Below are 16,261 nucleotides of genomic sequence, written 5' to 3' on the forward strand. Positions count from 1 at the left end.
TCATTGTTGAGTTAAGGGTTGAATTGTCCATCCTTGTTCTATTCTCTGTCACTATCTTTCTAACCATGCTGAACACCCTCTCTGATGATGCATTGCTGTGTGGCACGCACAAAAGTGCTTTCATCAAATGCACTAGATGGCAGTATTGTCCTGTTTAAGAGTGTCACAACATTGCTGTTTACGGCAGACGGACTGCTTTACTGTAGACGTTCTTTATATTGTGGGAAAGCGGACTCAGGTCCACATGGAGCTGGAGGGGGCGTGGCCTCCAGCTCCGCCTGAATTTCGGGAGAAAATTTGTCCCAGGAGGTTTTCGGGAGAGGCGCTGAATTTCGGGAGTCTCCCGGAAAATCCGGGAGGGTTGGCAAGTATGCCCTACGTCCGTGTACCACTCCGTACAGCGACGTCTTAAAAAGTCATACATTTTACTTTTTGAAACCGATACCGATCATTTCCAATATTACATTTTAAAGCACTTATCGGCCGATAATATCGGCAGTCCGATATCATCGGACATCTCTACTCTCAACAGTTCACACAAGTGTTGGAACATAAATGAATGTTTTAGACGGACAAACACTTTTCAAGTGTAAAACATACAAAAAGAATGCCGGCAACTTGTGGCCAATGAGGAAGCCTTTGATGATGTTTCTGTAATTATAATTGATCATGACTATTAATAATTATAGTTGATCAAAACAGTACAGTAATTTTGAAATTAATTCAGAGAACCGTATTTTTCGGAGTATAAGTCGCACCGGCCGAAAATGCACAATAAAGAAGGAAAAAAAACATATATAAGTCGCACTGGAGTATAAGTCGCATTTTTGGGGGGAAATGTATTTGATAAAAGCCAACACCAAGAATAGACATTTGAAAGGCAATTTAAAATAAATAAAGAATAGTGAACAACAGGCTGAATAAGTGTACGTTATATGAGGCATAAATAACCAACTGGTATGTTAACGTAACATATTATGGTAAGAGTCATTCAAATAACTATAACATATAGAACATGCTATACGTTTATCAAACAATCTGTCACTCCTAATCGCTAAATCCCATGAAATCTTATACGTCTAGTCTCTTACGTGAATGAGATCAATAATATTATTTGATATTTTACGGTAATGTGTTAATAATTTCACACATAAGTCGCTCCTGCGCATAAGTCGCACCCCCGGCCAAACTATGAAAAAAACTGCGACTTATAGTCCGAAAAATACGGTAGCAACCTGCTGCCACCTACTGATATGGAAGAGTATTACACGGTTACTCTGCTGAGCTCTAGACAACACCGACACTCAACAACAACACATCATTTTCAGACTATAATTACTGGTTTGCAAAAAATATTTTTATTTTATTTTATATTATTTATTTTTTATCCTTCTTTGTGGGGACATTGTTGATTGTCATGTCATGTTCGGATGTACATTGTCTTTGCTCCACAGTAAGTCTTTGCTGTCGTCCAGCATTCTGTTTTTAATTTGTACCCAATTCAGTTTTAGTTTTGTTCTGCATAGCCTTCCTTAAGCTTCAATGCCTTTTCTTAGGGGCACTCACCTTTCGTTTATTTTTGGTTTAAGCACTAGACACCTTTTTTACCTGCACGCTGCCTCCGACTGTTTTCGACATCGACAAAGCAATTACCGTATTTTTCGGAGTATAAGTCGCTCCGGAGTATAAGTTGCACCGGCCGAAAATGCATAATAAAGAAGGAAAAAAACATATATAAGTCGCATTTTTGGGGGAAATGTATTCGATAAAAGCCAACACCAAGAATAGACATTTGAAAGGCAATTTCAAATAAATAAAGAATAGTGAACAACAGGCTGAATAAGTGTACGTTATATGAGGCATAAATAACCAACTGGTATGTTAACGCATACTTGCCAACCCTCCCGGATTTTCCGGGAGACTCCCGAAATTCAGCGCCTCTCCCGAAAACCTCCCGGGACAAATTTTCTCCCGAAAAACTCCTGAAATTCAGGCGGAGCTGGAGGCCACGCCCCCGCCAGCTCCATGCGGACCTGAGTGACGTGTTGACAACACACAACAACAGCGTCTACCGTAAAGCAGTTCGTCTGCTGTAAACAGCAACGTTGTGACACTTTTAAACAGGACAATACTGCCATCTACTGTACATGCATATGTGACCCACCCATAATGTGTCACATTTTTGTGTTGATTTATTTATTTTATTTTATTTTGTGGTTTGAATTCGTTTTTGGAGCTGTCATTACACATTTATCAGTATTCACATTGGTCAGTAGGGGGCTGTAGGGCGTTTCTTCCCAATTGAATGCTATCACCTGCAGACCGGAAGTGTCTTGTCATTCTGATGAGAGAGACCAGTCTGTGAACAATTGAAACGTCCTGTGTGCTTTTTCCTCCTGTATAACAGGTTAGTTTTGGTGAATCAACTCACTGAATGATATCCATGTGATCTTTATAAGTTTAAGTACACATTCTGATGGTGGAGCCTAACTCTAAAGTGTTTGTGAGTTGTAGTTTGTAAATGAACACTGAAATTCAAGTATTTATTTTATTTGTGTATATATATATATATATAATGTCTTAATAAGGTTATCCAAAAAATAGTGCTCGATACCGTAGTAGAGCGCAATATATGTATGTGTGGGGAAAAAATCACAAGACTATTTCATCTCTACAGGCCTGTTTCATGAGGGGGGGTTCCCTCAATCATCAGGAGATTGATGATTGAGGGAACCCCCCCTCATGAAACAGGCCTGTAGAGATGAAATAGTCTTGTGATTTTTTTCCCACACATACATATATATATATATATATATATATATATATATATATATAGCTAGAATTCACTGAAAGTCAAGTATTTCTTATATATATATATATCTTAACCACGCCCCCAACCACGCCCCCCGCCCCACCCCCCACCTCCCGAAATCGGAGGTCTCAAGGTTGGCAAGTATGTGTTAACGTAACATATTATGGTAAGAGTCATTCAAATAACTATAACATATAGAACATGCTATACGTTTACCAAACAATCTGTCACTCCTAATCGCTAAATCCCATGAAATCTTATACGTCTAGTCTCTTACGTGAATGAGATAAATAATATTATAATGTGTTAATAATTTCACACATAAGTCGCTCCTGAGTATAAGTCGCACACCCGGCCAAACTATGAAAAAAACTGCGACTTATAGTCCGAAAAATACGGTATATATATTTTTTATTATGTAAAATAAACACATTTAACATCATTTCAACACAAATGAGTAACCTTTCAGGCCACTTTTGGTGTGGAACCTAGTTTGTCTGCAGGCTTTTTATCTCATTGTTGTGGCCTAAAATGAATTTGCGGCAGCTTTTTCAGAAAGTTGCGTCAAAAGTTGAGATTTTATGAGGCTTGAATTGAATCAGCTTGTGATTTTATGAATGTATCTTTTTTTTTTAGTGTTCCTTGTGACCTTAAGCCTAAAAAAGCACAGGATATCAACAAAGAATGGAACACTAATAATTGTATAGATGTTTTATACCACACTGACTTAAAGGGGAACATTATCACCAGACCTATGTAAGCGTCAATATATACCTTGATGTTGCAGAAAAAAGACCATATATTTTTTTAACCGATTTCCGAACTCTAAATGGGTGAATTTTGGCGAATTAAACGCCTTTCTATTATTCGCTCTCGGAGCGATGACGTCACAACGTGACGTCACATCGGGAAGCAATCCGCCATTTTCTCACTTTCGTCGGTGTGTTGTCGGAGGGTGTAACAACACGAACAGGGACGGATTCAAGTTGCACCAGTGGCCCAAAGATGCGAAAGTGGCAAGAAATTGGACGGAATGTGTTCAAAATACGAGGGTGTGGGGAAAGCCGACGTCGTTTGTTCCGCACACTTTACCGACGAAAGCTATGCTACGACAGAGATGGCAAGAATGTGTGGATATCCTGCGACACTCAAAGCAGATGCATTTCCAACGATAAAGTCAAAGAAATCGGCCGCCAGACCCCCAAAAATTATTTTACAAAAACGGGTAAAAAATTAACTGATGTAAGCCCAGGATGCCTTACTAGTTTAAAGACAGAAAGCTGCATTGGTTAAAATCCAAATGCTCGTAATATAAGGACTTGGTCCTTATATTTATCGCACTGTATGGAATGGCCTCAATCTCGTTACCTTGCGTAATGACAATAAAGCTGATTCTGATTCTGATTCTGATTCTGGTCAAGATCTGTACTGAAATCCAACTACTAAGTACCTCTCGTCTATTCTGATACACTGATGGATAGAAGTTCATTCATTCTTTCATTTTCCATACCGCTTGTCCTGTTTGGTGTCACAGCTGAGCTGGAGCCTATTCCAGCTGACGTAGGGCAAGAGGTGCTGAACTGGTCTCCAGTCGATCACAGGACATATACAGAATAGTAGTTTTAGGGCATGTTTTTGGGATGTGGGAGGAAAACAAAAAACTACCCAGAGTAAAACCTGGCAAGTACGTGGGGAAGATGCCAACTCTACACAGGTCTGACCAAGATTCAAACCTAGAACCTCCTGACCGTGAGGCAGATGTGACAAACCACATTGAAACTGTGCCTGCCAAAATAAGTTTATTGAACCCCAATACTGCTGATAATCCACTAAATGTTGTCCTGTCTTGTTCTTTTTTCTAGGGACAAAATGCTCCTTCCGTTCATCTTTCAAGTGCTCCTGCTTCTGTGCTCCCTCAGTGTTGCTGTTCAGACATGTCCTCATGGATGCCTATGTGAAGACAACCGAATCTTATGCATTGGAATCTCAGATGTCCCTCACTTGCCTCCGTCTACCACTGCTCTCTACCTTTCCAACTGCAGCATCTCCTCTCTGAAACCAGAGGACCTTACTTCTCTGTCAGATGTCTTGAGCATTTGGATTGAAAACTGTACTTTGAGGAAAGTTCAACCCGGCACGTTGGATTCCACTCTGAACCTTAAGTCTTTAGGGGTTACTGGAACAGAACTTCAAGATCTTCCAGAGGCCTTGTTCCAGAATCTTCCGATGCTTGAGACCCTGAAAATGAACAGCAACAAGATCCTTGTACTCCAACCAAAATGGTTCTCCCAAATCAAAAGCCTTACTGGCCTTGATCTGAGTAAGAACCAGTTGACCTCAATACCAGTGGAAACCTTTCACCCTCTGAAAGAGCTGGAGTACCTTTCGCTAGCAGGAAATTCTATTAGTGGGCTACCAAGTGGGGTATTCAAGGGGCTTTCTAAGCTCAAGTACCTTCGGCTAAACAAAAATTTACTAGTAGAAGTTCCTAGCGGAAGTTTTGATGGCCTTGAAAACCTGACAGAACTTTCTCTACATGACAATCATATCACTCATCTCCAGCACGACCTATTCTCAAAGACTCCCAACCTCCAAAAGCTGTTCCTTTCCAACAACAAACTGAGGACTCTCCCACAAGGACTTTTCTTACATCTTCCCCTCCTAGCTCAGATATCCTTGTATGAAAACCAGTTGGAAAGTTGTAGTCCTGGTGTGTTTGGTCCCATGGCCCTGCAGGGGTTGTGGCTATATGACAACAAGCTGAGACAAGTAGAGGATGACACCTTTAAAAATTTGACTCAGTTGCGACTCTTGGTGCTCAGCCGTAACCAGATTAGCGAGGTGTCTACCAATGCCTTCCAAGGGTTGGAACAGATAGGAGAAATATCACTTCACACAAATCTGCTCAGGACTTTGCACGCTGGAACATTCCAAGGTCTTCCTAGGCTGGTAAACATTTCCTTGGAGCACAACTTCATCAGTCATCTACCTGTTGGTTTTCTCAAAGGCCTGAGTCACTTGGGACAGATTGACCTGAAAAACAACTCTCTTCAAAACCTGCCACAGGAAATTCTAGATGCCATCTCTGTGGCAGAAGAGATACTTCTGCAGCAGAACCCCTGGAGGTGTGACAAGGACATCCTGCCTCTGAAGAACTGGCTGAGAAAGCACCCATCCAAAACCAACCAGACCCAAGTGGTGTGTGACTCTCCTCTCAGTCTGAGTGGGGAGATCATTGACATGCTGACAGAAGAGGACTTGATGCTGCAGAGTTCCACGCAGCAGACACCACTGACCTCGACGGAGAGGAGGAGCAAACCACCTGCTGTGAACACCACGTCTTCCTCAGAGAATGACACGGGACCAGTTTCTAACCGTACTTCGGTCATCCTGATTGTCATCGCAGTTGTGGCCACAGTCGTCATCAGCGCCACCATCATCGGATGTCTTTGCTGGAGAAAGAACAAGAAAGGAAGGGGAAATATTGGACACAGGAGTAGGAACTCTGTGCTGTAGATGAAAGTCCGACCTAATCGAGTCAAAGCATCAAATTGCACACTGAAACGCCGACATACGATGTCTTTTTTGCATTTAAAAGTGACTCATTTACTGCACACCTGTAACAACCAGCATGCACTTTGGTGTCAACATCAGGAGGCGTCAACATGGAAGTAAATTAACCCAGGATATAAGACTACTTATCTTTTTCAAGACCTGTTTTTAAGACAAAAAAAGTTTGCATTATCATACTTCTTTATTGATCACAAATGTCTTTAAATGTATCATATTAATAGTCATAATTCCTTCTCAGTTGTTTGCTAATTTGCCCAATCTTTATGCATACTTGCCAACCTTGAGACCTCCGATTTCGGGAGGTGGGAGGTGGGGGCGTGGTCGGGGGTGGGGCGGGGCGTGGTTGGGGGCGTGGTTAAGAGGGGAGGAGTATATTGACAGCTAGAATTCACCAAGTCAAGTATTTCATACATATATATATATATATATATATATATATATATATACATATATATACATATATATATATTTATATTTGTATATATATATATATAGATATCTACATCCTGAAAAAATGCAAACAAAACTGTGTTTAGATAATTGATACTTCAAACTTGCATAAATAAATATTAAGGAATATAACATAACTTGGCTTCTGAGAGTTTCAAAATGTAATGAATAAAATGCTAAAGTTGTTGATAAACAAGCAATTATTTTTGATAATTAAATATGGTCATTTTAAATGAATTATTATGATAATTTAAAATCAATTATTTCAAGTATGTTTATTTTAATGTATAATTCTATGGCTGGATGTAATAAGGAGTCACAAAAAAATACAAATAAAAATACAATTAATTTTGATGTTTTTAGCAAAATATAGTAAAAATTTATTTAGTTTTTTTTTTTTTTTAATTAATGAATATATTTATTTTTAGGTAAAATAAGCATAATAATACAATTTATCTCTAGTCTGGATGATTTAGTTCTTGTCACCCTGTTGTCCTCCCGTCATGAAAAAAGGCTGTCCTCACTCAGGTCCGCATGGAGCTGGAGGGGGCGTGGCTTCCAGCTCCGGCTGAAAATCGGGAGAGTTTCGGGAGAATATTTGTCCCGGGAGGTTTTGGGGAGAGGCGCTGAATTTCGTGAGTCTCCCGGAAAATTCGGGAGGGTTGGCAAGTATGTCTTTATGACACCCTGTTTGTGTCCTGGCTATATATCGGAGTCACTAGTGTGTGTGAGTGAGACAGAGAATGACTGGAAGTAAGAAAAGAGAAATCATTTGGCGCCACCTGCTGGTTTGTGCGTAAAAATCTCACGACCTTTAATATTAGACGATATGCCTTTTTTAGACTGTTTGCCATGAAATATATTCTCTCGTATTCGGGCCTATATGGGTCTCTTTCCTGTGGGTAAATTCACCATTATTGCACTGGCCGACTATTGTTTTTCTAATGAAATGTTCTCTTGAGAACCAGCGTCCTCTGCAGTGGACATTTATTTTTGGTCAGAGATACACGTTTCGACACAATTTAAATGTCCACTACGGCGGACACTGGTTCTCAGGAGGATATGACTTAGACAAACTATATTGATCCACAAGGGAATTGCACATGGAATGTAAATTATGTCCACCATATTTCAAGGTCTACTGCTGTTATGATTCTTGATTGTTTTTTTTATGGGTGTTTTGTTTGTAGATGACGTCAGGATCACAATGACAGACGTCCAAATCTGAATTGTATCCTTTTATTAAATTGGTCTACATAGGAAACAACAAAATGCTAATGGTGGTGTGGTGGTTGCCACATGTGCCTTAGAGTCAGGAGAAGCTGGTTAGAATTGTATCTTTTTGTTGGGTTTTTCAAAACATGCCCGGTAGGGACAACATTGAATTCTACATAGGTTTTGTACAGTAACTACATACAGTATGTGTTCTATTATTGACTCTTACTTTGCTTTGCAACACTGACATCTGCTGGTCGTTTTGCTGCAACTACACCAAACATCACAAAGAACCGACAAATTGACACAACTATTAAATGCTTAAATATTACTTATTTAATCCTAATATTTTATACATCATAAATGTATATATAATATTATAATATGTCTTATTTTATTCCAAATATTATGTCTTACTCATAGTACCATAGAACCAAGTCAACTCCACACCAATTGGAAAAAAAACAAAAACAATATTTGTTTTAGGTTTAGTTTATTATACATTGGGTGCGTCTAAAACTGTACGGAAAGTATGTTTGGATTTCTGTGTCTTGTGCTCGTGTTTCAGTATTAATAAATATGGATTGGTTTAGATTCTAACAGGAATGTATTGAATACAATTAACAGTTTGGGATTTGTTTCACGTCACCTGTAATTATTCATGATATGGTTTTCATGCTTCTACAAAATGTAATAAAACGTCAATGACATCAAAGGAACAGTCTGAATAGTTGTTCTTTTTTTTCCAGGGGTAAAGATGCCCGATGAGAGGAAAAGTTCATTTTTGTACCTTAAAATATGTCACACATTACAAGAGCAAATATATTTTAAATACATAACTATATTACTGAGACTTGTTCAGATCCCCTGTACTTTTCTGAAGGCCCAGAACGTTTAACGGTGCACATTCACACTATTTTGTTTGGTTACTTACATTGCATTGAAACAAAATATTTCTTAATGAAATAAAATCATGTAAATACAGGCTAAAGAACAGCTTCTTCCCCAGGGCCATAACCATCCTGAACGGACTGCCCCATTGTCCCTCATAACTGCCTTCTCTTCGGTGCAATAACCCATTCCACCAACCACCCTGTTTTTGTTTTGTTTTTCATGTATATATTAATTTCACACCATATTCATTGCACTTCTACATTTTTTATATTTCTATATATATTTGCACATTGTTTTTCTAGCATGCACACATCGCACTGTATGGAATGGCCTCAATCTCGTTACCTTGCGTAATGACAATAAAGCTGATTCTGATTCTGATTCTGATTCTAAATCATTAGGCATGCTTCAAAAAGCAGTTTGTTATTTTGGAGTGGTGTTGCACTACACAAAATGCTGCTCTTATCTCCATTCACAGGAGCTTGTTTGGCCACGCCCAGCTGGGTCTCTGCATGTCAACATTGATATAAACAAGAACTAGTATGACTTTTTCTCTTTGCATTTCCTCTCTGCTGCATCCTGCCACAGGAAGTCATTAGGTAAGATTTTCCAACATTTCATTGGAGATAACTTCATGGCTATCCTCCTGAGGACCAGCATCCTTTGCAGTGGACATTTGCTTTTGTCTCCGCAACAATCTTCCCAAGGGACAGCACTTAGGTATACAGGTAAAAGCCAGTAAATTAGAATATTTTGAAAAACTTGATTTATTTCAGTAATTGCATTCAAAAGGTGTAACTTGTACATTATATTTATTCATTGCACACAGACTGATGCATTCAAATGTTTATTTCATTTAATTTTGATGATTTGAAGTGGCAACAAATGAAAATCCAAAATTCCGTGTGTCACAAAATTAGAATATTGTGTAAGGCTAATACGGCTGCGTTGACCCTGGATCTCAGGAAACAGAGTGGACCGACACCAGCTGGACTGCTGCTGAGTGGTCCAAAGTCATGTTTTCTGACGAAAGCAAATTTTGCATTTCCTTTGGAAATCGAGGTCCCAGAGTCTGGAGGAAGACAGGAGAGGCACAGGATCCACGTTGCCTGAAGTCTAGTGTAAAGTTTCCACCATCAGTGATGGTTTGGGGTGCCATGTCATCTGCTGGTGTCGGTCCACTCTGTTTCCTGAGATCCAGGGTCAACGCAGCCGTCTACCAGCAAGTTTTAGAGCACTTCATGCTTCCTGCTGCTGACCTGCTCTATGGAGATGGAGATTTCAAGTTCCACCAGGACTTGGCGCCTGCACACAGCGCAAAATCTACCCGTGCCTGGTTTACGGACCATGGTATTTCTGTTCTAAATTGGCCCGCCAACTCCCCTGACCTTAGCCCCATAGAAAATCTGTGGGGTATTGTGAAAAGGAAGATGCAGAATGCCAGACCCAAAAACGCAGAAGAGTTGAAGGCCACTATCAGAGCAACCTGGGCTCTCATAACACCTGAGCAGTGCCAGAAACTCATCGACTCCATGCCACGCCGCATTAACGCAGTAATTGAGGCAAAAGGAGCTCCAACCAAGTATTGAGTATTGTACATGCTCATATTTTTCATTTTCATACTTTTCAGTTGGCCAACATTTCTAAAAATCCCTTTTTTGTATTAGCCTTAAGTAATATTCTAATTTTGTGACACACGGAATTTTGGATTTTCATTTGTTGCCACTTCAAATCATCAAAATTAAATGAAATAAACATTTGAATGCATCAGTCTGTGTGCAATGAATAAATATAATGTACAAGTTACACCTTTTGAATGCAATTACTGAAATAAATCAAGTTTTTCAAAATATTCTAATTTACTGGCTTTTACCTGTACTCAAGGGTAGTCAGTGTACAGCTTGTTTGGCAATATTAAGTCAATAAATCCACTCAAAATGTTTCAATACACAGTGTCTAAACAAATCATTGTTTAGTGTGAATATTCAGTGTGATCATTATCATTATCGTCATCAACATCAATATCTAGCACTGCTTTAATCCTTTTGTTAATTGAATTGAATCGATTAGGGTTGGGCTATATGGCTGAAAACTGTATCACCATTTGTGTTTTTTATATTGTTCGATATCGATAGTTATTGATATTTGTATGCATTATTTAAGCCTGACAATAAATACAGTAAAACAATTTCCAACTGACCAAGAATGTTATTTATCAGTGAAGAAGGTGGTGAAATATTTGCAGTAAATTTGAAGGTAGTTGCAGTTTCTAGACACCAGATGGCAGCAGTGAATACACTATTGAACACTACACAGAGTAGTTTGGGAAGCTGCTCATTAAAAGCTGTGTTCCCAAAGTGCGAGTGCCTTCATGCAATGAATCTTGCTTCATAATTTCTTGTTTCTTCCGATCAATAAATATAAATACATATCGAATGTTTTATCGTACGCATTTTATGTTGATATTTATTATGTGTCTATCGCGATGTATATTGATATTGTTTTATTGGTCCATCCCTAATAGAGACTCACATTTTGTTACTGGAAGCATCTTGAACTCCTCCATGTTGACATGACTGCTGGAATGGTGGAAGTTAGAAACTCCCCCTACCTACATACTGTACTTACCTACCTACTGGACCTACCTACCTATATACTGTACTAATCCTACCTACTGGACCTACCTACATACTGTACCTACCTACCTACTGGACCTACCTACATACTGTACCTACCTACCTACTGGACCTACCTACCTATATACTGTACTAATCCTACCTACTGGACCTACCAACATATTGTACCTACCTACCAACTGGACCCACCTACAGTACCTATATACTGTACCAATTCTACCTACTGGACCTACCTACCTACATACTGTAGCTACGTACCTACCTACAAACTGACTGCGTCCCAATTCAGGGTCTGCATACTTTGAAGGGCAAATTTGAAGGCCGCTTACGTCACAACGCTGCGTGAAGGCTGTCCCAATTCATTGAAATTCGAAGGCTCCTCCAAATGCATCTGACAAATGCGCCCTCCTTTTCCCTGTATTCTGAGGATACACCGCTACTATCCTTCGTGGCCTCCCATATCCCAAAATGTTTTGCGCGGCTTTGTTCAACCCAGATCTTTTTGATGATGGCGGCAAATACAAGCAGCGGCAGCGGCAGCGAATACACTTTCAAATGTAAGTATCCTCCGCAGGCTAGACTGGCCCATTTAACAACGGGTGACGCATCCTTCGGAGGTGCCTCCAAAGGTCCAGCCTTCTGAGGCTGCGTAGGCCGGGTCCTCCTAAGGATGCAGACCCTGAATTGGGACACAGCTACTGTACCTACCTACCTACCTACTGGACCTACCTACCTATATACTGTACCTACCTACCTACCGACTGTACCTACCTATATACTGTACCTACCTACCTACTGGACCTACCTACCTACATACTGTACCGACCTACCTACATACTGTACCTACCTACCTACTGGACCTACCTTCCTACCTACTGTACCTACCTACCTACCATACCTACCTACATACTGGACCTACCTACATACTGGACCTACCTACCTACCTACATACTGAACCTACCTACCTACCTACCGTACTTACCTACATACTGGACCTACCTACCTACATACTTTACCTACTACCTACTTTACCTACCTACCTACTGAACCTACCTTCATACTGGATCTACCGTCCTACATACTGTACCTACCTACCTACCGTACCTACCTCCATACTGGACCTACCTTCTTACATACTGTACCTATCTACCTACTGTACCTACCTACCTACATACTGTACCTACCTACCTACTGTACCTACCTACATACTGAACCTACCTACCTACATATTGTACCTACCTACATACTGTACCTACCTTCATACTGGACCTACCTTCCGACATACTGTACCTACCTACTTACCTACCTACCTACCTACCTACTGTACCTACCTACATACTGGACCTACCTACCTACATACTGTACCTACTTACCTACCATACCAACCAACCTACTGTACCTACAAACCTGCCTGCGTACCTACTGTACCTACCTACTTTACCTACCTAGCTACTGAACCTACCTTCATACTGGATCTACCGTCCTACATACTGTACCTACCTACCTACCGTACCTACCTCCATACTGGACCTACCTTCTTACATACTGTACCTATCTACCTACTGTACCTACCTATCTACATACTGTACCTACCTACCTACTGTACCTACCTACATACTGAACCTACCTACCTACATATTGTACCTACCTACATACTGTACCTACGTACCTACCTTCATACTGGACCTACCTTCCGACATACTGTACCTACCTACTTACCTACCTACCTACCTACTGTACCTACCTACATACTGGACCTACCTACCTACATACTGTACCTACTTACCTACCACACCAACCAACCTACTGTACCTACAAACCTGCCTGCGTACCTACTGTACCTACCTACCTGCCTGCCATACCTATCTTTCTTTCTTCCTCCCTTCCTTCTGCATGAGAACACCTCGACATCATGGAGGTGTGTTTAGTCTCCTTATGAGGTCGGGGATCATGCTCTGCTTCATAATGTCGCAGAACATGTTGTTATTCATGTTTCATACAATGTATCGCAGTGTTTACTCATTTTCAGTGAACAGGTCATCTTTACTGCTACACAAGCTGTGCACTGACTCTGACTCTAAAGTACATCCAAGTTTCATTTCTATAGTATTTTTCCTTGGGAAGAGAAAATGTAATGAAAATGGCTGTGAAATGTGAAACATGTACTCACTTCGATCATGTAAGGGATGACACTGTTGTCTTCTGTTTTCCAGTGACTAAACATGCAGAGGCAACATGTCCTTCTTTTTCTCCTGTTTGCACTGTTCGACTCGCTACCGGTTCAAAGTCAACCATGCAAAAAAAATACAAACTGTACCAAAGATGTCTTTGGTTCATCTACCACAGAAATCCCTCGCACACTAAGACCAGGTGTGACTGAAGTTTTCTTTCTGGACAGCAAGATCAAAACAATCCCCAAAGCAGCCTTTGTGGAAAACCCCCACCTGGAAAAGGTGGAGTTCATTAACACCACCACAACCACAATTGAGCCGGGAGCTTTTGAAGGTCTGCTAGACGTCAAGCAGATCCAAGTCTCCAGCACACCGCTAGAGTCAATCACAGCCGGAGTCTTTCCAGGCCTCATCAATCTGGAGAAAATCTCTCTGATTTTCAACAAGCTCCGTCATGTGCCGAGAGGTTTATTTGACGGCCTTAAAAACCTGAAAGAGCTCCAGTTACACGGCAATGAGATTGCCTCCATTGAAGACGGGACTTTTGACGACCTGGAGAACCTCCTGAGTCTCCATCTGGCTAAGAACAACCTCTCCGCCGTGTCGGTCATCTGGTTCTCGAAGCTGAACAAACTGCAAATACTGCGGCTTTACGAAAATCAGCTGACCGCCATTCCCGAGGACATTTTTCATAATTTACCAAATTTAAAAGAAATCAATTTGCAAAGCAACAAAATCACGGAATTGTCTCCCAATCAGTTTCCGCATAAAGACAAAGTCATAAAGCTTTTCTTGGATGGCAATCTGCTGACACAGTTACCAGGAGAATTTTTTGTGGGCTTCCCGAACCTTAAAAAGCTGAGCCTGCAAAAAAACAAACTGAGCAGTCTTCCAGACGTGCTTTTTGGAGAAATGAAAATGACAGATTTTAGCCTGAGTGAAAACCATCTGACTGAGCTCCCAAGTGCGATATTCAGCCCCCTGAAGGAATTGAAGAAGCTCGATCTGTCGAAGAATCTTTTCACTGCTTTGACAGTGGACTACTTTGAAGGACTGGACAAACTCACCAATTTGAATCTGCGAAACAACATGATAGAGTCGCTGGGTTTTGATGTGTTCGAAAAGATTCCATCCCTGATCAGCCTTGACCTGTCCCACAACAACCTCCAAATGCTGCCTAAAGACATTTTTGAACATTTAACAAAACTCACCAAAGTTCTCCTCAATGACAACCCCTGGAACTGCGACTGCAACCTCGTACCCCTCCACGTCTGGGTTAAAGCCAACGACCAACTTGTTACGAATGCAGTTGCGTGTGCGAATCCGGAAATCCTTAAAGGACGCGAGATCAAGTCTTTGACAGAGGAGGAGTTGATCTGCCCCACAGTTCCACTCACAACCACAACATTGCTGACTACAATTCCAACACAACCAATCACCACAACAATGCAACCTCTAACATCAGTCCCAACAGAACCAACCACCGTCCCCACAACTGCAACCACCGTCCCCACGACTGCAACCACCGTCCCCACGACTGCAACCACCGTCCCCACAACTGCAACCACCGTCCCCACGACTGCAACCACCGTCCCCACGACTGCAACCACCGTCCCCACGACTGCAACCACCGTCCCCACGACTGCAACCACCGTCCCCACGACTGCAACCACCGTCCCCACGACTGCAACCACCGTCCCCACAACTGCAACCTCTACACCTACGATACCTTCAACGACACAACTGATAACCACACGTCCTGCAACAACTAAGATTACTCAGTCTACCACTGTCCCGACTACACTAGCGGTCACAACAACAGAAGAGACCACCACGCCCATGGCCGTTTCAACCACAGCTTTACCAGCCAGCACCATAAAACCAACTTTACGAATAACAACAGCTTCACCGACTACCCCGCTGACAACAGCTGCCACCACGTTGGCTGCAACTACAATCACGACTATTGAAAGCACAACCTCCCCCAGCACGGCTATGACAACAGTTCCTATCACCCCGACAACAATGACTACAAATACACCCACAACAGCAACAAACGTCCTTTTCACCCGTCCCGTGCAGCCTGGCCAGCGACGGTCAACGCACAAGGACACAAAAGCATCAAATCGCTGCAAATCCGAGGCGGTTGTGTACACTGCTCTGCTGCTGGTGGAGCTGTCCTGCACACTAGCGCTGACTCAGGTCACATTGTCTCTTTGGCGCTCGCTGCAGCGCTGGGAGAGGAGGCCGGACCAGATCAGACTCACTCGCTTCTCCTACAGGAGAGAAGTCATCCTGATACCCTTGTGGAAGAAAGACACCTGAAGCCTTTGAACAGTTTTAACCAGGAGTACACTGCCAAGAAAAAAAGCAACATTGGGAAAAATTGAGCAAAAGGGCACATTTTAAAGAGACAAATCTGAAACATTGGTATAAATATCTGAAGCTTTGACTTCAGATATACACCACTCCAAAAAGTTAGGGATGTTCATATTTTGGGAGAAATTCAG

General features: G+C 41.4%; 2 protein-coding genes across 2 annotated transcripts in view; both read left to right on the forward strand.

Moving 5' to 3' along the window:
• LOC133616719 (uncharacterized) overlaps nt 1–6,694 on the forward strand; it is a 37,495-nt gene extending 30,801 nt beyond the window's left edge. Inside the window, exons 2-3 of the mRNA XM_072914739.1 lie at nt 4,347–4,395; nt 4,675–6,694. Of these exons, the coding sequence (XP_072770840.1) occupies nt 4,347–4,395; nt 4,675–6,328 (1,703 nt within the window). The 3' untranslated portion in view covers nt 6,329–6,694. The remainder of the gene's footprint in view (nt 1–4,346; nt 4,396–4,674) is intronic.
• Nucleotides 6,695–9,505: 2,811 nt separating this feature from the next.
• On the forward strand, nt 9,506–16,261 carry LOC133616642 (uncharacterized). Its single transcript, XM_061976163.2, has 2 exons — nt 9,506–9,543; nt 13,794–16,261. Exon 2 carries the CDS (start codon nt 13,803–13,805, stop codon nt 16,074–16,076), a length of 2,274 nt encoding a protein of 757 aa, XP_061832147.2. The 5' UTR covers nt 9,506–9,543; nt 13,794–13,802; the 3' UTR covers nt 16,077–16,261.

The sequence above is a fragment of the Nerophis lumbriciformis genome, linkage group LG14, assembly GCF_033978685.3.
Source record: "Nerophis lumbriciformis linkage group LG14, RoL_Nlum_v2.1, whole genome shotgun sequence".
In the NCBI taxonomy this organism is placed as follows: Eukaryota; Metazoa; Chordata; class Actinopteri; order Syngnathiformes; family Syngnathidae; genus Nerophis; species Nerophis lumbriciformis.

What these genes read in the sequence shown, in the direction of transcription:
- LOC133616642 (XM_061976163.2), top strand. Translation starts at nt 13,803, where the DNA reads ATGCAGAGGCAACATGTCCTTCTTTTTCTCCTGTTTGCACTGTTCGAC.